The sequence below is a fragment of the Xenopus laevis genome, chromosome 4S (genome assembly GCF_017654675.1).
Source record: "Xenopus laevis strain J_2021 chromosome 4S, Xenopus_laevis_v10.1, whole genome shotgun sequence".
Taxonomy (NCBI): domain Eukaryota; kingdom Metazoa; phylum Chordata; class Amphibia; order Anura; family Pipidae; genus Xenopus; species Xenopus laevis.
The window spans coordinates 105,914,813-105,937,510 of NC_054378.1; the positions used below are offsets into that span (position 1 = coordinate 105,914,813).

Genomic DNA, 22,698 nt, shown 5'->3' on the forward strand with positions numbered 1-22,698 from the left:
GAGGGTGGGGAGTGGCTCAGTCAAACCCCGAGCCCCCCACAGCAATTCTGTCCCTGGTCCACTTTATTATATATGTTCTGAGGGGACAGTACAAAAGAAAATAAAACACAAACAGGCAGTACTAAAACTGAACCTAATGTGTTGTGAATATGTGATGACCTTAGAATGTAAGCTCTGCTGGGTCAGGTAATGATGTGAGTAATGATGAGTAAATGTACAATTTAATTATGAATAAGTGCTGGACACAAAACAAATAAAGATATTTTGTTGTTAAACTGATACTACATGGTAGTTTCTAGAGAGACAGTCCCTCTTTTGACAGCTCAACCTGCAGTCCCTCGTTTGTACTGGAAAGTCCCGATTTTCTCTGCACTGAACAGGCAGAAAAAGAAACAAAGTTTCTAACTTAATTGGCTTTTGGCAGAGAGCCCAGAACAGCCACAGCTGCAGATAAAATATTTTTGTAACAATTTTGAGACAAGCAAATAAGTAATAACAATATAAGATAACCGGTCTCTTGGGTGAAGTTAGTCTTACAGCTTAAAGGGCAATTCACCTTCATTAGCAAAACAGTAATAACTGAAAAAAAAACACAGAAATATGTTCAAACTTTCATAAACTGCCAAATTTTGTAAAATGAACATGGTAATTAACAGACAGGTCTGTTAATCAGCTGCCTTGTCTGAAGCTGGCCATATATGGGCCGATAAAAGCTGCCGACAGACCGAGTTGGCAGTTTATTGGCCCGTGTGGGGGGCCCTCCGATGGGCTTCCCCGATCGATATCTGGGTGAAAGTCAACCAGATGTCGATCAGGCGGGGTTAAAAACCCCCCTTGGATCTGTTCACTGATGCGGTCCCACGATCTGACCGCCCATATTGCCTGTAGTGATGGGTGAATTTATTCGCCAGGTGCGAATTCGCGTGATTCGCCGCAGGCGAATAAATTCGCGAAACGGGCGCGAAAATTCGCTGGTGAAAATTCGGTTGCGTCAAAAAAATTTAAAAAATGGACGCTGGCATTGTTTTGCGAATTTTTCACTGTTTTGCGAATTTCGTGGGAAATTCGCAAATTTATGGGCGAAGTGAAATGGCGCAAATTCGCCCATCACTAATTGCCTGCATTATGATCCTGATATGGACCACCTCAATATGGGCATATCGGGAGAGACCCACTCGTTTGACGAAATTGCCAAACAAGCGAATCTCTATGTGTGTGGCCACCTTTACATTGTATCAACAGTCTGAGCCACCAGGACAGAGAAAAGAAATGGACAGACACTGCTTTCAATAGTAGTGATGGGCGAATAAATTCAGCAGCAGGGAATTCACATGGAATGGAATAAATTCACGAAACTTTATGGGCGTCAAAGTTTCGCAAAGTTTTTGCCGTTTCACGAATCTCACGGGAAACTGGTAGAAATTCGCCCATCACTATTCAATACTATTACGTATACAAATAACTTTAAAACTCAGAAGAATGGTAATGAATGCAAACTTGTTTAGAATTATGTTTTCTTTTATTAGGCACAACATTTTTTTTGGGGGGGGGTTTGATTATTTCCTTTAAGGTGGAGATGGCAGAATGTCATGGTAACAGAGAAGGATACGGGAATGGGTTTTCCTTGAAGTCCAGAGAAATGTTGCATCACAATATGACGTTCTGTGGTCTAACCTCTCCACACACCCACATCTCCTCCCTTCTGCTCCCAGAGCTGTGAGTGAAAGTGGGAGGGGAGAGAAGTACACAGTGCAGGGGAGAAAGCGCTCACCTCTCTGGCACATAGCAGCGGAGCTCAACTGCAATTGCTATCAGGGGACATGTATCATTTCTTACTCCCCAGCTGTGGTGGACACTTTGCCTTCCCGAGTGGAATATACTAACAGGTCAGTTGTGTTCTCTGGAGATGCACTTGCCATTCCTACAATATGCCACATTATCAGTGAGTGACTGTGAGAGCTTGGGCAGAACTTGAACCTACAGCTGAGCATGAACTTTACTGGTTACCTGAGGCAGCAGAGACTTACAGGTGAATTGGCTGCCCAAGGTGATGCCGTTGTGTGTCTGTGTGTATTTTCTTATTATGTGACAGTGTTTGTGTTCCTAATCCCTTGCTGGGGATGTGTTGAATTTTTATATCAGGGACTGTGTACAATACAAACGAAAAGGCGATGTGGCAATAGCTAGTGCAGGCAATGTTTAAAAGGTGTTTTTTTTTTATATCTAAAGATGCTGTTAGCCAATAAAACTTTACTGCACTATATCTAAATATTATGTGTATGAATTAAGTCTAAATCCTATGCAGTTGTGCTTCTTAGTAAACACACAGAGTTGTCAGTGTCTACACAAGGGCTTGTCCATAAATACATATGCACAATTGAATCTGAATCAGCGCTGTACCATGTACAGTCCCAGCTATATTCTACACATAGGGGCCCATTTACTTAGTTTCGAGTGAAGGAATAGAATAAAAAAAACTTCGAATTTCGAATGTTTTTTTTGGCTACTTCGACCATCGAATTGGCTACTTCGACTACGACTTCGACTAAAAATCGTTCGACTATTCGACCATTCGATAGTCAAAGTACTGTCTCTTTAAAAAAAGCTTCGACCCCCTACTTCGCCACCTAAAACCTACCAAAGTCAATGTTAGCCTATGGGGAAGGTCCCCATAGGCTTTGCAACCTTTTTTTTGTCGAAGAAAAATCGTTCGATCGATGGATTAAAATCCTTCGAATCTAAGGATTTAATCGTTCGATCGAACGAATTGTTGTAAATCCTTCGACTTCGATAGTCGAAGGATTTAATTAACCCTCGATATTCGACCATAAGTAAATTTGCCCCATAGTGCTAGCAGTGTATTCCATGTGTGTTGTGTAGAGACGTAGCAAGGTGCTCTATTTATGTCTATGAAGCTAGCAGCACGTTGTATTTATACGTATTTATAGAGATATATGCAGAGGGTCAAAGACAGACATCAGTAAACCCTGCACCTTTGATATATTGAAATGGTGTGTGAATATTTGTGTGTGTGTGTGTGTGTGTCACACAATTGTGTGTAGTCGTTTTTCAGCATCTTTAAACAAGCGCAACAGTTGGGAGGGAGGGGGGAATACTATGCAACTCAGAGAAAAGTATTTGTCTTCTATATTTATTGTCTGGTATTTCTGCAATTGATTCTTAGAAATACACAGAATATTAGTTGTTATCGTTTGTTTTAATGGTTGTATTGATTTGGTATGCGATGGTTGTATTTTTAATGGTACAGGTATGGGATCTGTTATCTGGAAATCAGTTATCCAGAAAGCTCGGTATTACAGGAAGGCCATCTCTCCCACAGGCTCCATTTTAATAAAATAATTTATTTTTTCCCCCTATTTCTCTGTAATAATAAAACAGCACCTTGTCCTTGAGCCCAACTAAGATATAATTAATCCTCATTTGAAGGAAAACAATGTTATTGTTAAAATTATTTTTTAGCAGACTTAATATATGGAGATCTAATTTATGGAAAGATTTGTTATCTGGAAAAACCTAGGTCCCGAGCATTCTGGATAATAGGTCCCATACTTGTATGTATTTTGTTTTATAATACGTGTAGAAGTGTATATACTGAGTTGCAGATTGTCACCTTCTGAGTGTGTCACCCCCACCCCCGCCTAAGCACTAGCTCACCTGTGTGTGTGTGTGTGGGGGGGGGGGGTAATGCTATTAAACAGGTCTCTGCCACCTGGTTTTAGGAATGTACTTGTCACCCAAAGCTTTCTGCAGATTTATGTCCGAGTGCATTCCCTTCACTGTCCTTTTTCTTATTTAACCTCTAACCTGTGACTGCTGAAAGTTCAGGTGTGCTTTGCTTCAGGTGTGTTCTCAGTCACCGGTGCCCCCAGGCCAAATGCATTTCCATACCAAGGACTTGATGTTGCTTAGAACTTGATTTATTACTTGTTATTTATATAGATCTGACACATTTATGCAGAGATTATACATCATACACATCAGTTCCTGCCTCAGCAGAGCTTACAATCTATATAAACTCCATATAATATACACACACAGTAGGGTTATTTTACATGGAGACAAGTAACTTATATTATTCTGATTTTCCTAATATTATTCTGATGGATAAAACCTTTAAAGGGACAGTTCACCTTAGGGCCCTTAAGGTGGCCATAGACTCAATGATCCGCTCGTTTGGTGACATCGCCAAACGAGCGGATCTTTCCCCGATATGCCACTAACGGCATGGCTATATCGGGGGTAATTCAAACGTTCGGACGTATATCGAATTACGATGCACCAAGCGGCTCCGACGGGTTGGTCGGGTAAAAATCCAACCTTCCCGATCGATATTGTGGCCAGATATCGATCGGGAAGACCCGTCGGAAGCCCCCATACACGGGCAGATAAGCTGTCAAATTGGTCCAAACGAACGATATCGGCAGCTTTATCTGCCCGTGTATGGCCACCATTACTCACGAAGAAGAAGAAGGCAACTAAAAAAATATAAAAAAATAAATAATGAAGACTAATTGAAAAGTTGCTTAGAATTGGCCATTCTATAACATACTAAAAGTATGTAACTTTAAGGGCCCTTACTCACTGCGTTTGAAGCTGGAGTAGACACACTGAATTCTTTTCAATGGGGCTGTACTCACACAGACGCATGTAAGCGGCAAACGCAGGAAAAATGCAACATGCTGCGTCCCAACCTGCCTTTGGCGCTTACATGCGTCTTTGTGAGTACAGCCGCATTGAAAAAAATTCAGCACATCTACTCCTGCGCTCCCCTGCGGCTGAACGCATAAAACCGGAACGCAGGGGCTTCAAACACCTGTGAGTAAGGGCCCTTAAAGTTAACTTTTAGTATGTTATTGAATGGCCAATTCTAAGCAACTTTTCAATTGGTCTTCATTATTTATTTATAGTTTTTTAATTGTTTGCCTTCTTCTTCTTCTGATTCTCTCCAGCTTTTAAATGGGGGTCACTGACCCCATCTAAAAACAAATGCTCTGTAAGGCTACACATTTTTTTTTATTGTTATTTTTATTGCTCATCTTTCTATTGAGGCCTCTCCCCTGGTCTGTTATTCAAATCAATGCATGGTTGCTAGGGTAATTTGGACCTTAGCAACCAGATTGCTGAAATTGCAAACTGCAGAGCTGCTGAATAAAAGTTAAATAACTCAAAAACCACAAATAATAAAAAATGAAAACCAGTTGCAAATTGTCTCAGAATATCACTCTCTACATCATATTAAAAGTTAACTCAAAAGTAAACAACCCCTTTAAAGTACCTTACGTCTTCTCCCACTGCTACATCAGACTATATTCATAACTGTTTAGCACCTGCCATCATCACACGCACACCAATCCCTTATGCATTAGTCAATATTACTTGTCCCATAAATCCACTTTTCACTGTAGTTGTTGGTGCATATACATCTGCAAGTCTTCAATGTGATCTGATGCCTTTTGCAGTAGTTCCCTTATATTGCTTTATTATACACATGAGCCATGAATATCTTGTAAAATCTATCCTAAGGGCTCTTACAGACGAGAGTTTTTAGCTGCGCTCCCCTGCGTTCCGGTTTCATGCATTCAGCCGCAGGAGTAGTAGCACTAAATTCCTTTCAATAGGGCTGTACTCACACAGACGCATGTAAGCGCCGAACGCAGGTTGGGACGCAGCATGTTGCATTTTTCCTGCATTCAGCCTTACATGCGCCTGTGTGAGTACAGCCCCATTGAAAAGAATTCAGTGCATCTACTACTGCGCTCCCCTGCAGCTGAATGCATGAATCCGGAATGCAGGGGAGCGCAGCTAAAATGGCTCATCTGTAAGAGCCCTTATAAACATTGCTTAGTGATGTCATAAGCTATAATCAGCGCTTGGTGATGTCATTGTGCCATGTCACTCAATGAAACTTGTGTAATTTGAGAAATAATGTACCCCTTTTACAATGATATGAATATATAAGGATATGGTCTTGGAACTCCTTTGTGACTCCTACAGTATTTTACAATAGGTAGCACATTATTCCCTATACATGTGGTTCTGGGCAGCTAGTGCATATGACTGAATGGGACCTCTAGTATTTTATATATGAAGTCCATCCTTAAAATCATCCAAATCATTGCAAATTGTTTTGTTCCATATGATGTCTTCAACCGGGTCTACATTTTTTGCTGTTTATTCCTCAATACTCTGGGTTCTCCATCTGAGATCCTTAGACTTTCATACCACATTTAATATCTTCATACGTTAATGGAAGTGATCTAATTCATAAATGATATTGTATAATGTGATATTTATTTTGGTCTGGGGCAAGGTAAAAAAACAAAACACACGAATCAAATTTGATACACATGCACTGATTTGATCTGTCCGTATCTTAGTGTAAAGTTAATTAATGTAGATCGGAACGTTGCTTAGTTGCTTAGAATGATGAAAATATTATTTTTGATTTCACATCCCCTTTAATTCTTTCAGTGTTCTCTTGTGATCCAAAGTTTTGTCCCTATACTAAATCGCTCAGTTTAAGAGTAAACTTATTAGAGTGACCCATAATTTATGATGATGCCTGCTCCTCTTTGGATGTTGCTTGGTCATCCCTATTACAAGGGGCTGGGATCAAAGGCAATATAAAAGAACTTTCGGTTTCATTGCCCTGCCCTGGCAAACACAGTTTAGGAGATGCATTAGTTCCCAGTGTCAGTTTACATGCCCCACATGTAGGGATATTCTGTGATGTTGCAGTTATGAGGCACGTACCCCAGAATAATAAATTAAAATAAACATAAGCAAACTTTTTGATGCAGAGAGGAGTATTTTAAGATAATTTCTTTTTTTTTAAGACATTTTAAGGAGTTTCCTTAAACTCATTGCTAACCCACAACTACCCTAGCAACTGGGCAGCTATTAAGTCAGAAGAAACCCTGAAGCAAATCAATAACTAGAAGAATATAAATTAAATTGAAGACTCACAATTAGTGTTGTTGCTTGGTCGCTGTGGTCAGTGACCCTAACAAATAGCCTGGAAATAGAATAGGAAAGATAATATTTATCCAAATGTAATATGTCTAACACGTATTTATAAGCCACATATTCAACATACTGTACAGTATTCTGCAGCACTGTATATAAATGGGTATATATATATATATATATATATATATATATATAGATAGATAGATAGATAGATATATATATATATATATATATATATATATATATATATATATATATATATATATATATACAATATCAAAACAGGGGGGTTGTGGGATATATATATATATATATATATATATATATATATATATATATATATATATATGCTGAGCAAGCAGGTTACATAACAAACACAACTGGTACAAGAGGTAAAGAGGGCCCTGCCCAAAAGAGCTTACACTCTGTAAGTAGAAAGGGGAATCTATAATGAAGACTAACTGAAAGGTTGGCCATATTACAACATACAACAAGTTAATATGAAGGGGACCCTTTTATTTAGGGAGCTGCAGGCTTCCAAAGATGGGTATCTGTGTTTATATTGTGCTTTTATGTGAATGGTTCCTGCCAAGGCAAGTATTCTGCTCAAAAACCACTTCTTTGTGATGTTAACCAGTATCAAACACGGAGAGGTCTCATAATATCCCCAATCTCACTTTCAAATGCCACTTACTTGCAATCTGCCCTCATCTTATCTGAAAGTGACAGAGCAAATACAGCCCTTGTCAGACCTGTACTTCTTTGTCCATTATGCTGTAGAGACATACAGTGTATATTTTGATTAGCACTGTACCGTGTCTTGTGTATTCACATTTTATTCTACTTCCTAATTTTTCTCCACAATATGAGATCCCCTGCTCAGTGGAACAGATGAAACCCCAAACAGTGTGATCAACTATCTAGATATTTTGTTTATGATCAGCAGTACAGTTTGGAGTGATTTGCCAGATTGTTCCTTGTATCTCATGCCATTGTTTTAGTCTTTTATTTTGCCCACCAGATTATACCTGGCTACTTTGTCTTCATCTGCACTTCACTGAACAGTAACCACATTACAGGGACCTGCCATCTATTGGCAACTGTCTATTCTGTAATATTACTCAGCTATGCCCTTCACTTTGCTGGATCATTCCACATCGCCATTGCAGGGTGCCCCACGTACGCCTGCCATTCTATTCTCCATAATAGCACATTCTTACTTATCTCTTGCTTTTCTCTTCTGTATTTCTTCTCTTTCTCATTTCACATTCTCTCCAGTTCAATGCTCTCTGTCCACAGTAAACTGCACTAAAGCTTTTTTTTTTTTTACAGCACTTAAATTTTAAAAGCTTTGTGAAGAAATATTAATTAAATAGTTTTAGGATTTGGTCAAATACTTAATCCACCAGCCGAATCCAGAAACAAATATTAAGTTGCATATTAAAATAAGCACAATCCATTTTTAAAACAATTCACCATATGAAAAAAATGTCACCTTCAGTTGTGTAAAGTCACATGATATTAAGGGTTGAAATTTGGCTCGGCCAGGCCCTAAGGAATCCGAATCTTGGAACAACAAAAAACTGACTAGGATTCAGCCAACATCCAAACGGAATCCATATATATATATATATATATATATATATATATATATGGGATGCACAGAATCGTAGAAAATGTGCATGTTGGGGCAAACAAAGTTTCAAGAGCTGCCATTTTGGCAAATGATTTTGTACAAAAACCATACTTGCCAACTGGTGCAGTGAGGAAAAGAAAACATCTGGCTTTGCACTCTCTTGTGTCACCCCAGCTGAGGCTCCTGCATGCCAGTTACACACAGGGGCAGAACTAGGGGTAGGTATTAGGGGCAAGTTTCAAGAGAGCAATTGGGGTGGGTGTTGGGGGAGAGCATGCAACGGTAGGAAAGGGTTTCATCCAAGCAGGGTGCCAGGCCAAGTAGTATTGCCTCGAGCACCAATATTTCTTTGCCTAGGTCTGGTTACACCTGCTTTGAGCTGCAAACTTTTGCATCGAAGGCTCTCTGTTCTTACGTATAGTAGTTTTTTCATGTTATTAAAAAAAGATCTTGTTTTTTCCCTTTTCGGTCCGTAAAAAACTGGACAAAAAAAAAAAAGAAAGCAACAGAGTCATGGGCTCTAAACTGACAGTTACTCATCCTACGCTGTCATTCTGCAATGCAGGAGAACATACAAAGGCAAAAGGGCATAAGGGCAAAGGGCATAAAACCTATAGCACTTTATATAATGCTTTAAAACACCATGTACACAAGTAATGTAACATGCCAATGCTGATACCATTTACTGTAAATCGTGATGAATAGCGTCTCGATCATCATTCCTTGCATGTCCCTGGTGGGAAAAAGGGGAAGGAATATCAGATTAAAGTAGGAGAGTCTTCCCACAAATCATAAAAAAAGTGATCATTACCCAATTTCCTTATTCTGCTTTAGTATTTCGTAATTCACTTATAATGTTTTCCCACATCCTTTCTTGTTATGTACAGTATGCTTATTAATTATGCTCCTGGAATCACCTTTGCTCTTTTCTTAGCCCTCTATTTTGTGTTATTACGTCTAGTTGCTTTTTGTTCTGTGACCTGTATTCCACCTCTATCTTAAGTGTAAGGAAGGGGAAATATGAAAATATATAATTTTGTAATTAGCTTCACCAGTCAGATCATAGCAGCTTCATTTCAAGGATGTCATGATGTAGCGTGATTTTGAATACAGCTTTATGAATTAAGTTCATGAAGAGTTAGACCTGACAGCTGCTGATAAAGCAGCAGATGTCAGATCTACAAATATTACACTGCTGTAAATCATAGTTGAGCATTATTGTAATTAACCATTATGATCCTAAGGACCCTTGTGATGTAGTCATTTGTATTTATGGCACACCTGTGAGACTTGCCCATTATAAGTTTGGGGGGCATTGGTCACAGAGGGGTTTATGGAGAGAACAGGCAGAGCAAGAGGTTTAACAGCTTTCTTTTACAACTGTGATATGAACAAAAATGTACAACTGCAAATGCAACATTTGGAGAAATAGCGCCCTTAGGGGAACATTGTGCAATAAAAATTCTCAGACAGCTGTATGTGGAACATGGAGAGACAAGTCACATAGTAATAAAGCGAGAGTCTCTCAACATAAGAAGAAAGGACTTAAAGAAAATCTAGAAAGGAGGCAACTGGACAGAACCAGAGTTAAAAGGTAGAGGACAAGATAGAAGCTTGGCAAGAGGTCACATACCAGACTTGGAACAGACTGCTGATGCCCCTGGGTAGGTGATTGGGAGGCAAATTCCTTTTACTTTTGCTTGTATCTGAAAGCTATTTGACTAATTGCAAGTCAAGGGAGTCATTGGGACAAAAGAGTTTGGAACAGACAATTAATAGCTCCTCAGGTGGGGGACAATATGTTTGCAATTGTTCCCCATTTATCTGAATAGTAATTATATGGACCCTGCACCCACATGTCCCAATACAATATTGTTTGGCAATAAACGTGTCTTTGCCATTACTTATTTAATGGAAATTGATGCCCAGTAATCATTTTTCCAGGGAATAAAATGATGGAGAATTTAGTGCAGTTATGCCTAGAAATGTCACCCTGATTTTCATATATATAAATCAAGTACAATATGTAAATGAACAGGAGGAAGGAGGTCCAAACCCCAAAGAGATTTTTCCACTTTTCTCATTTGTCCTTCTTCTATTCACAGTGAAGTGTGGTTTTGAGTTGATGTTTAGTAGTATTTAGAAAGACAGGTACATAATCAGACTAAGTCCATGTCAAAAGGGTGAGGATGATCCAGTCCTGGATTGTTTTAAAAGCAAATGCCTCTTTACCTTACCTGAAAACATAAATAAGTGGACCATAATAACTCTAATGGCACAGAGTCAGTTACAGGAGACATCTCTCCAACTTCCCACACCGTCATAATAAAATCTGGGACAGCAGAAAAACCTGAATTAATTCAGGGCCCCAATGATGAACCAATGGTTGTGCAGTATGGACAACATTAACACAAAGGGCACACAGCACAATAGACACAATAAGTTTATCCATCCTGCTCCAATGAAAAGGACACGGCTAGAAGAAAGAATTGGGAAGGGTTAAAAGCTTTGTCCCACTGGAGATTGGCTCTGTGAACTGGCTGATCTACCTCTGCAGCAGGTTGTGTTATTGTTACATTATTATGGGGGGAACGTTAATAAATCAACACATATTATTATCAGTCTGAACACTGTTGTATAAAGGGATTTGTGCAGCAATATGTACCAGTAGCAGAACTGAAATAACTGTGATATTCATCAAGCACATATTATATAGAGTGTTATAAAATGAAGAATGCCGGGTCTGTCCAGGAATTAATCCCAAGAGACTAAAAGTATGTGCTGTTAGTATGAAATCTACCCAATCCAGTGCAGGATTAGGAATTACTTACTGAAAGGAATGTACATGACTACAGGTAAATATGAAGAATAATCTGCATTTTAGAAAGTGGGAAATTAAAGGGCATGCAGACCCAATATTACAATGCTGCCTAATGAAAGAAAATGTAATTTTAAATAATTTTCCAATAAACATTCCTTACAATTGTTTTTCATCTTTATCTGTAAATGTAATTGCTGTCGCTGCATTTGTTTTTCCTGTGTTATTCTCTGCACTGGTACTTCTGATTTATATTAATACAGTAGGAGCCACCTCATTAACGGACCTATCTTAGCAGGAGGAAAACTGATTTCTGCTAGATTGTTTCAATGGTCAGATTGTTTCAACAGCCAGGGATGCAGAAGGGGCAGAGAAATACTGCCTTTAACTGCAGGTTTATTTACAAATAACTTTCAAAGAATTTGTAATTAATGAATATTAAAGAGTAATTTTTGCCAGCTGAAAGAGAATGTATCTTTCAGGAGGCAAAAAAATCAGATGCGTGGGTTTATATTCCCTTTATAGGCACAGCTGCCCAATAGGGAATGATTAAAGATAAAACAGTTAAAGTAATTAAGCCTAAAGGCAATGTTATTGGTGTTGTATAAGATGTCCAAGGTTCATTCTCCATAACACACTCATAACTATTCATTCCAGACAGTATATATTTCCTTAGGACCGTTTATCTACTGCAATGTCTCCCCAAACTGAGGGCCACTCTCACTTTGTGGTGCTTGCATTCTAACTGCCGGGGCCCAAATGGTCTCCTTGCTCATAATATAATGTAGAGCATAGCTTGAGCTTGTGAGTGTGACTTGTTAGTCCACATGGCATTCTTGTGCAAGTTTATCAAAAAACTGCTGCATGTGTAACAGTCTCCAGACTCTGGGGTTTGGTAGTTTAGGTATACTACATATCCAAAAGTATGTGGACCTCTGCATGGCAAACATCTCATTCCAAAGGGTATGAATATGGAGGTGGTTTTATGCATTTGCAGTCTTCTAGGAATGCTTTCTACTAGATGTTGGAACATTGAAGTGGAATTTACTTCAATTTATATATAAACAGGTGGGTGATCAAGCATGGCTCACATGGGTTGGGGTGAAGGCTCTACACAACTGAGTAAAGTTCTTCCACTACCATCCAGGCCAACAAGGACACAAAGGTCTTGGTCTAGGGCTGCAGAATTAAAGGGTGGTGGCATGCACTGGGGATTTGCAGGGGATACCACAGTATTTAAAATTTCCTGTGCACCAATCCCCAGTACTGTGGACCCGATGCTTAAAATTTGCATATGTACACAAATGATGGGAGGGGGACGGGGGCGATGAACGGCAGCAGGCCTATGGGCATCTGCTATGTAAATCCGGCTCTGCTCTCATCTCAACAAACCTGACCTTACTTTGTGCTGAAGCAGAAAAAAACCTTCTCCCAACTATTGCCACAAGTAGGAAGCATGAGCATGTCAGGAATAACATTGTATGATTTAGCGCTTCCTGTGTCAGCAATAATGTATGTAGTTTAAATAGCCAATTAAAATCAATATAAGGAGTGTTCACATACTTATGGCCAGATCGTTTTTGTAGGGTCTTAATTAAAAAGCAGCTCTAGCAAGACAGAGATAAATAAATTTGTCATGAACCACCGGTATGACATAGTTATCCAAATAATGTTCTTAACTTGTATATACCTACCTTATTTCTAAGTATCACTTTTCTAGTCGCTGCTCGTCTTCAATGATAACATTTCATTTTCACTAGGTTCCATTGTTGACTATATTTATCTCTTGTTAAGTCACAGTTACCCTATTCACTCTCACTGCTGCCTCGCTCTCTTTTGCAGTGCAAGTGCTACTGGGGTTGAGACTGTTCCATTTCAACGTAAAGATGAAACACCAATTTAGCCTCCTTTCTCTGTGCGTTCTTCTGTGTGTTGGCATCATTGGGAGCAACAAGGTCACGCCCCGGCTGAAATTGTCCTATCAGGGTGAGTATCTGGTTTTCTTGTTGAATGATGAGGTGTGTGGTTGGTGAACCTCTTCCCCTGCCAGTCAGCTAGCATTTTCAGTTGCAGGCCACGAACAGCCAAAATAAAAACCCAAATACATGCTAGCATTTTGGGAATAGGGACTTTTCTAAAAAAAAAAACAAGGGACATGTGGGAAAGATGATCCCATGCAAACACATCCTCCCCAAAGCAGCTTTATTCTCCTATCCCCACTAAATCCTGCAGCAGAGAACATTTCCTCAACCCTCAACCCATAAGCAAAGGGTTTGGATGGCTTTTTAGCAAGTGAGGGAATACAGGGTTATGGGAGATAGCTCATAGTACAAGTTGATCCAGGGACTAGTCCGATTGCCATTTTGGAGTCAGGAAGAAGTTTTCCCCCTCGGTCAGGCAGGTTAGAATAGAGTTTAAAGGTTGAACTTGATGGACGTGTGTCTTTTTTCAACCCGACTTACTATGTTACTATGTATTACACAAGCACGTCTATTCTTTAGAGAAGTAGCTCAACTTGAAATGTATTTTTAGCTATGGAGTAGACAGTAGTATTTTTGGACAATCTGCAATTAGTCTGTGACCCTGACTACTAGATAGTATTTCTACTTCCATTCTGAGACAGACCCAATAGGAAGGCTAGTAATTAAATATTTCCTGTGTTATTAAGGCCTTTTATCTGCTTTTCAGATCTGATGTCTCTGCATGGACTCAGGACATTCACACTAGAGCGTTCTTGCTGTTATGATGCTCTCTTGCTGGATGAGGAGCGTGGCCGTCTCTTTGCAGGGGGGAAAAATTACCTGATGTCTCTCAGCCTGGATAACATTAGCAAACAGGAGCTGGCAGTAAGTATTCATAATATAATAATATGTAATATCATATAATAATAAGTCATACAGGTATTAGATGCCCCAACATGGCACTTCCCTGGATAACATATCTCATTCTTTTCAGATTAACTGGCCGGCACCAGTGGAATGGAGAGAGGAGTGTAACTGGGCTGGAAAGGATATCAATGTGAGTATGACTATTCAAGTTTTCATATCATCTTCTTCTGCTTTTACAGGATAAATAGTCCCTATTTGGGACCCATGTCTTCTCGACAGATAGAGATGAAGCTATTATTTTGATTGACACCTCTCATGGTTGGTGGTTCACCTTTAAGTAAAAGGGGAACTCCACAAAAACTTAACTTGAGCTTTTTTGCAAAGTAAACATAATTTCAAGCAACTTTGCAATATACATCATTTAAAAAATATGCAGATTTTTCATAATTTTTAATGGTTTCCCTAAGCCCCCTGCTCTCCTGCTGATCTGTCTGACTACTTTGCTGAGCTGGCTGACTACTGTTACTTTGTATCAACAGCCATCTGTCCTTAGCCTGCATCCTCCAAACCCCACAATTCCCTGCACATGTGATTTCAATAAGGAACTGAACATCACAGTGCAATGCATTGTGGGTTATGTAGTTCCTGCATGCTGTCTGTAAGCTGTGGAGTTGTTACAATTTGTAACATCAGTGTTTAGTCCCTCCTTCCCTGCCAGGATTTCAAATGAGGCAGAAAGAGAAGAACTGTTAAACAGCTGGATTTCAGCATAGAAAATTGCATTAATCCATACTTTTTGAAGAAACAGGCAACTGTGATGGGTATATTAAGAGTTTCTGTGTTATGTGGGCCTCTTTATCAAATTTTGTTTTATAAGCCAGAGTTCCCCTTTAACTATTAGTATGTTATACAATGGCTAATTCTAAGCAACTTTTCAACTGGTCTTCATCATTTATTTTTTATGGTTTTCGAATGATGTGCCTTCTTTTTCTTTCGTCCTACTTTCAAATGGGGGTTCCCAGGCAGTAAAAAAAATTGCATTTTTAATGTAGTTTTAACTTTTTATCAGGTATTATTCTGTTCAAGTCCTTTCCTATAAATACTGTACATCAAACCATTCCCTGTTTACTAAGGTAATTTGAATCCAAGGATCCAGATAGCTGTTGAAATTCCAAACAGGAATGTTGCTGAAAAAAAGCACAAATAAAAAAAAATGAAGACCAATTGCAAATGTTCTCAGAAGTGTCTGCTCTCTACATTATACTAAAAGTTAACTCAAAGCTGAAAAGCCTTTTAATGCCATGACGCCCAGGTGTCACACACACACATTCATGGTCACCTGAGGTGACGTTTCTGAAGCTCGTTATGACCAATGACCCTAATCTTTCCATGGCATTTGTCAGCCTGGTTTTGCTTGTGAGCTGTTACGGTGACAGCCATTCCATTGGTGACAAAGGTCATTATAACTCAGGGCGTATTCTGTATGCAAACAAGGGTGTGTGAGGGAGAACAGAAAGAGACAGGGGGAAATAAGCGAGAGAAGAAATGAGCTGATTTAGTGGGAGAAGGGCAGAAGGCATGAATAGTAACAATATTTCTTAGATATAATACAGAACAGGCCAGGACAGAGCTGGCACTTGTAGAAGGTCAGTGTATAGAAGTGTGGCCCCTCTGAGCTTGGAAGCAGGGAATCTATATTGAGTTTTATGTCAAGGATTGGTGACCTTAAAAAACTAGCACCAAAAATAAATCTTGGCATTGCAATCGATCACAGTAAAGCTCCTGGGATATCAGGAGTCACCTTACTGGAAATAGCCTCATCAAGTGACAAGCACCCATGAAGCCCCCGCGTAAGGTGAATGCCGCACTAACCTAAGAACCCGCATGACGCCATCTTAGTACTCACAACTGGCTAGGGACCCTGCCCATTGTAATCACCCATGAAATGACACCCAAGCTTTTCATTCTCTTATACCAGGGATGCACACACTAGCAATGCAAAGAAGTGTAGCTATTTACAGATCACCATCATGTGCACCTTGCACAGGCACCTAACCAGGCCAATATCCCTCCCGAATATCGTGTTCTACACATTGATTCTTCTCATCACTCACTAAGGTGTGTGATAGGGCTGCCACCCAGAGAGTACATGGGGTACAACTGTTCAGGGATACACAGAAAATAGACAGGACTACTCGGCACAGGGCCAAAAGTATTAGTTAAAAAAGTCTTTATTAATCATAATTAAAAGTATAAATGTATTTCCATAGGCCTTACGCGTTTCTTACCTGCAAGGTACTTATTCATGGGGCCATGCCCACATAATGTAGACAATATGGGTGGTCGGATCGCGGGACCGCATCAACAAACAGATGCGCCGCGATCTGGCGGGATTTTTTAACCCTACCCAATCGTCATCTGGCTGACTATAGATCAGATATCGATCGACGAAGCCCATTGGAGGGCCCCGCGCACGGGCCGATGACTCGGTCTGTCTGCAGTTTTTATCGGAACGTGTATGGCCGGATTTAGGCACCAACTACAAGTGCAATGGTTAAAATAAATAATTAAATAATAAATGTCTATTGCAAAAGTGCTTAGAATAGCACTCATAGTTTATTTATCTCATAATGCCAATGTTATTAATAGGGTATAACTTATATCTTAAATTTCAATGAGTGTCAGCTCCCTGTCGGTGACCTGCATGCTATCTGGCCTCATACAAATCTTAATTAGAAAGACCTTTCCATACAGCATACAGTGGTGACTGATGTCAAATTATATCTGGCGAATCCCATGCACATTACGTATACACTAGACATGCATTCTTACATAGAGATGAATGTGAGATTTTACTGGCTGGATTAAACACGAGCTGCAGTATTCTAAATTCCATCCATCAATAAGTGTTGGACTGTGCCCATGAGTGTGAGTGCCAGAGGAATGAATAATGGGATCCTGATCCAACTGTTCAGATGGGGGTAATAGCCGCGCAACAAATCAGATTACATAAAGCCTTTGTCACACAGAAATACATTGCGATAAAGACCATACTTCCTATGCCAACGCTAAATCCGTGTCCCTCCAGCTGCTGTGATAAACAAGTGCCAGGGTGTAGAAGGAAAGAATCCTTCCATATGTTAGTGCAGATCACAGCTGTCTCTTTTTGGTTGCCAAAGAGCTTCTATACATCATTTATCTGAGATCTGCACCCTCCAATTAGCTGGTAGCAAAGATATCATTATTATTACAGGTATGGAACCTGTTATCTAGAAACCCGCTATCCAGAAAGCGACAAATTACAGGAAGGCCATCTCACATAGACTCTGTTTCAAGAAAATAATCCAGATTTTTAAAAATGATTTCCTTTTTCTCTGTAATAATAAAACAGTACCTTGTACTTGACCCCAACTAAGATAAATGAATCCTTATTGAAGGCAAAACAATCCTAGTCAGTTAATAGTGTTGCTCCAGCAGAATTCTGCACTTAAATCCGTTTCTCAAAAGAGAAAACAGATTTTTTAATATTTTATTTTGAAATCTGACATGGGGCTAGACATATTGTCAGTTTCCCAGCTTTCACAAGTCACGTGACTCGTGCTCTGATAACCGTCAGTCACTCTTTACTGCTGTAAAGCACATTGCCAGGCAAAAAGACCCGAGATGGCTGCCTACACACCAATATTACAACTTAAAAAAATACACTTGCTGGTTCAGGAATTACATTTTATATCGTAGAGTGAATTATTTGCAGTGTATACAGTGTAATTTAGAAATAAAAAAATACATCATAAAAATCATGACAGAATCCCTTTAAAGTATGGTGATCCAAATTACAAAAAGACCCCTTATTCGGAAAACCCCAGGTCCCGAGGATTCTGGTAAACAGGTCCCTTACCTGTAATAGGTATTACATAGTAACATAGTAACATAGTAACATAGTAACATAGTAACATAGTAAGTAAGGTTGAAAAAAGACACATATCCATCGAGTTCAACCTTTTTTTTTTTTTTTTATTAACTACCTCTCTGCCAGTTGATCCAGAGAAAGGCAAAAAACCCATCTGAAGCCTCTCCAATTTGCCCCAGAGGGGGAAAAATTCCTTCCTGACTCCAAAATGGCAATCGGACTAGTCCCTGGATCAACTTGTACTATGAGCTATTTCCCATAACCCTGTATTCCCTTACTTGCTAAAAAGCCATCCAACCCCTTCTTAAAGCTATCTAATGTATCAGCCTGTACAACTGATTCAGGGAGAGACTTCCACATCTTCACAGCTCTCACTGTAAAAAACCCCTTCCGAATATTTAGGCGGAACCTCTTTTCTTCTAATCGGAATGGGTGACCTCGTGTCAGCTGGAAGGACCTACTGGTAAATAAAGCATTAGAGAGATTATTATATGATCCCCTTATATATTTATACATAGTTATCATATCACCCCTTAAGCGCCTCTTCTCCAGCGTGAACATCCCCAATTTGGCCAGTCTTTCGTCATAGCTAAGATTTTCAATACCTTTTACCAGCTTAGTTGCCCTTCTCTGTACCCTCTCTAATACAATAATGTCCTGTTTGATTGATGGAGACCAAAACTGTACGGCATATTCTAGATGGGGCCTTACCAGTGCTCTATACAGTGGAAGAATGACCCCCTCCTCCCTTGACTCTATGTCCCTTTTAATACAGCTCAAGACCTTATTTGCCCTTGATGCTGCTGACTGGCATTGCTTGCTACAGCCAAGTTTATCATCTACAAGGACTCCAAGGTCCTTTTCCATAATGGATTTGCCTAGTGCAGTCCCATTAAGGGTATAAGTGGCTTGGATATTTTTACATCCCAGGTGCATGACTTTACATTTATCAACATTGAATCTCATTTGCCACTTAGCTGCCCAGATTGCCAGTTTGTCAAGATCATGTTGCAAGGATGCCACATCCTGGATGGAATTAATTGGGCTGGATAATTTTGTGTCATCTGCAAACACTGATACATTACTTACAACACCCTCCCCTAAGTCATTAATGAACAAGTTAAATAAAAGTGGACCTAATACCAAGACCTGAGGGACCCCACTAAGAACCTTACTCCAAGTAGAGAATGTCCCATTGACAACCACCCTCTGTACCCGATCCTGTAGCCAGTTTCCTATCCACGTGCAAACGACTTCATTAAGCCCAACAGACCTTAGTTTAGAAAGCAGTCGTTTGTGGGGCACAGTATCAAACGCTTTGGCAAAATCCAAATAGATCACATCTACTGCCCCCCCCCACTATCCAGAATCTTACTTACCACATCATAAAATGCAATCAAATTCGTCTGACATGACCTATCCTTCATAAAGCCATGCTGATTGTTGCTCATAATGCCATTCATTAGGACAAAATTTTGAATGTGATCCCTTAACAAGCCTTCAAATAATTTGCCCACCACAGATGTCAAGATTACTGGCCTATAATTGCCAGGCTGAGATCGTAATCCCTTTTTAAATATTGGAATAACATCAGATTTTCTCCAATCCATAGGCACCATACCAGATGACAGTGAATCTGAGAAAATCAGAAATAAGGGCTGGTCTAAAACTGAACTAAGCTCTCTTAGAACCAGGGGGTGTATGCCATCAGGCCCTGGAGCCTTGTTTACATTAATTTGTATTAAAGCTTTTTGAATCATATCCTGAGTCAGCCACTGACTAGATTGAGCTGAACCATTCGTGCAGTTATTAAGTGAGCCTGTGAACTCAGACTCCTCTATTGTATACACTGAAGAAAATAACTGATTTAACACATTTGCCTTATCTGTATCTGTTACAACCATACTGGTACCATTATTTAATGGAGCAACACTCTCAACCTGCATCTTTTTACTATTAATATATTTAAAAAACTTTTTAGGGTTAGTTTTCACCTCCACCGCAATTAACTCTTCATTTATTTTCTTAGCCTTCCGGATTGCTGATTTACAACATTTATTACAGTGTTTATATTCATTAAATGCAGCTTCTGTCCCTACAGATTTGTAGTTTTTAAATGCCTTTCTCTTCTTTCCCATAAACTTCTTTACTTCTGTATTAAGCCACACAGGATGATTCTTAGAGCTTCTACGTTTAGTCCTTAAGGGAATAAATTGAGAACAGTAATGATTTAATATCATTTTAAAGGACAACCATTTCTGTTCTGTGTTTTTAGCTGAAAACCTAATGCCCCAATCAATGCTCTGTAGGGCAGCCCTCAAGGCACTAAAATTAGCTTTTGCAAAATTCATGGTTTTTGTTGCCCCAGTATATATTTGTTTTTTGCACCAGACATTAAAAGATATAACATTATGGTCACTATTACCCAGGGGTTCAATGACTTGCACATTTGCTATAAGTTCTGGGTCATTTGAGATCACTAAATCAAGAATAGCATTTTTTCTGGTAGGCTCCTCAACAACCTGTGCTAAAAAACTGTCATGCAATAAGTTTATAAACTTGTTCCCATTAACTGATCTAGCAGTACCGTTGCTCCAGTCAATATCTGGGTAATTAAAATCCCCCATTATCATTACTTTACCTAAACTAGCAGCCTTTTCTATTTGCATTAGGAGCTTTGTCTCTTCCTCCTCACTTACATTAGGGGGTCTATAGCATACGCCTACAATTAATTTGCTGGATTCTTTACAATTGGTGAAGAACTCCACCCATACGACTTCTGCCCCCTCGTTTTCTAACATAACCTCCTCCTTTATATGAGCTTTTAAATCCTGCCTAACATACAGACATACCCCTCCTCCTTTTCTATTGCCTCTGTCCCTCCGAAACAATGTATAGCCACTGATATTAACTGCCCAGTCATGCGACTTATTCAGCCATGTTTCGGCCACACCAATCACATCATATTTTCCTTCCATCGCCAGCACCTCCAGCTCTCCCATTTTACCAGTCAGACTCCTTGCATTTGCAAACATACATTTAATACTGGAACCATATTGAACAAATGACATGTGGTCCTCCCTATCCTTAACAGTATCCCCAGCCAAATCTCCTCCCCCATTTTCCCTTTCTTTGCCCACTATCTCATCTAACCTGTCTACCACTGAATCTTTTACTGAACCCTCCCCCCACACCTAGTTTAAAATCTCCTCCAACCCTCTAGCCATCTTCTCTCCCAAAACAGCTGCCCCATCATCATTGAGGTGCAGCCCATCCCTAGCAAAGAGCCTGTAGCCGACTGAAAAATCAGCCCAGTTCTCCAAAAACCCAAAACCCTCCTCCCTACACCAATCTTTCAGCCACGCATTAATCTCCCTACGCTCCCGCTGTCTCCTTAGCGTTGCTCGTGGCTCAGGTAATATCTCTGAGAAAATTACCTTGGAAGTCCTCGCCCTCAGCTTTGAACCTAGTTTTTTAAAATCATTTTTGAGGACTTCACCACCTCCTCTAACTTTGCCACCAATGTTGGCAATGCAGAGCTGAGCAATAGAAGGGTGTACATAATGGGGCTCCTATGTGCCATAGAACTTACTAAGTAGCATGTATTTAAGACTTCTGCATTCCGGGGAAGAGTGTTAGTGGAGATTTGTATACTGTTATCAGTCAGAGCTAAAAGTTCAGGGTCAGGAATGGGGGTGTTTGTGATTTAGTGAATTCCAGCATATATGCAACTCCCCCAACACTCTAAACTTATTCTCACTCCCTATGCCAGATATGTGTCCTGTGGTTCGGGGGATATAGTAGGGTAGGGATGTGAGGTACCAGAGAGGAAAAAGGGTAATGCGATGGAGGGTGGAAATAAAGAAGAACTGCTCAAACCCTCTGCTCTATTCTTTGCATTCATAGACAGACTGTATGAACTACGTGAAAATCCTGCAGCCCTACAACAGGACTCATTTGTTCACCTGTGGGACTGGAGCTTTCCATCCAACTTGTGGATTCGTCCATGTTGGGCAGCGAACAGATGTAAGAGACACAAGGGGGTTGTGATGTTTGTTACTCCATATATTCTATGTATGTAATCCATGTGATGTAGTTGTATAATCACATTTACTTTACAGTGCTATGCAATATGTTGGCGCTATATAAATACATGTTAATAATAATAATAATAATAATAATAAAAGGGGGCTAAGGGCACAGGATTGGGAGGCACACACAGGTGGTGTGAAGCAAGAAGTAAATAAATGGGGAACAAGGGGTGCTAAGGCCTATTAAAGGGTAACTGTGACGTAGATATTGCCAACAGGAAAACTATGAAAGGGGAAATGTGAATAATTCTCACTATGGTGCTGTTTGCAGGACACAATATTTAAAATGGATCTGAGAAGGATGGATGATGGAAAGGGGCGCTGTCCTTATGACCCCAAACATACAGCAGCTGCCGTACTAGTAGGTGAGATGCTGAACTCAGCCAGTAATGTATATCATGCTTTGCATTCAGCTCCCTATAGGC

At 39.8% G+C, this 22,698-nt stretch overlaps 1 protein-coding gene across 1 annotated transcript in view; it reads left to right on the forward strand.

Annotated features, from left to right (window-relative positions):
• The first annotated feature begins 1,710 nt into the window (after positions 1 to 1,710).
• sema3b.S (semaphorin 3B S homeolog) overlaps positions 1,711 to 22,698 on the forward strand; it is a 33,381-nt gene continuing 12,393 nt past the window's right edge. The window contains exons 1-6 of the mRNA XM_018261308.2: positions 1,711 to 1,886; positions 13,287 to 13,430; positions 14,133 to 14,290; positions 14,400 to 14,462; positions 22,089 to 22,208; positions 22,545 to 22,638. Of these exons, the coding sequence (XP_018116797.1) occupies positions 13,331 to 13,430; positions 14,133 to 14,290; positions 14,400 to 14,462; positions 22,089 to 22,208; positions 22,545 to 22,638 (535 nt within the window). The 5' untranslated portion in view covers positions 1,711 to 1,886; positions 13,287 to 13,330. The remainder of the gene's footprint in view (positions 1,887 to 13,286; positions 13,431 to 14,132; positions 14,291 to 14,399; positions 14,463 to 22,088; positions 22,209 to 22,544; positions 22,639 to 22,698) is intronic.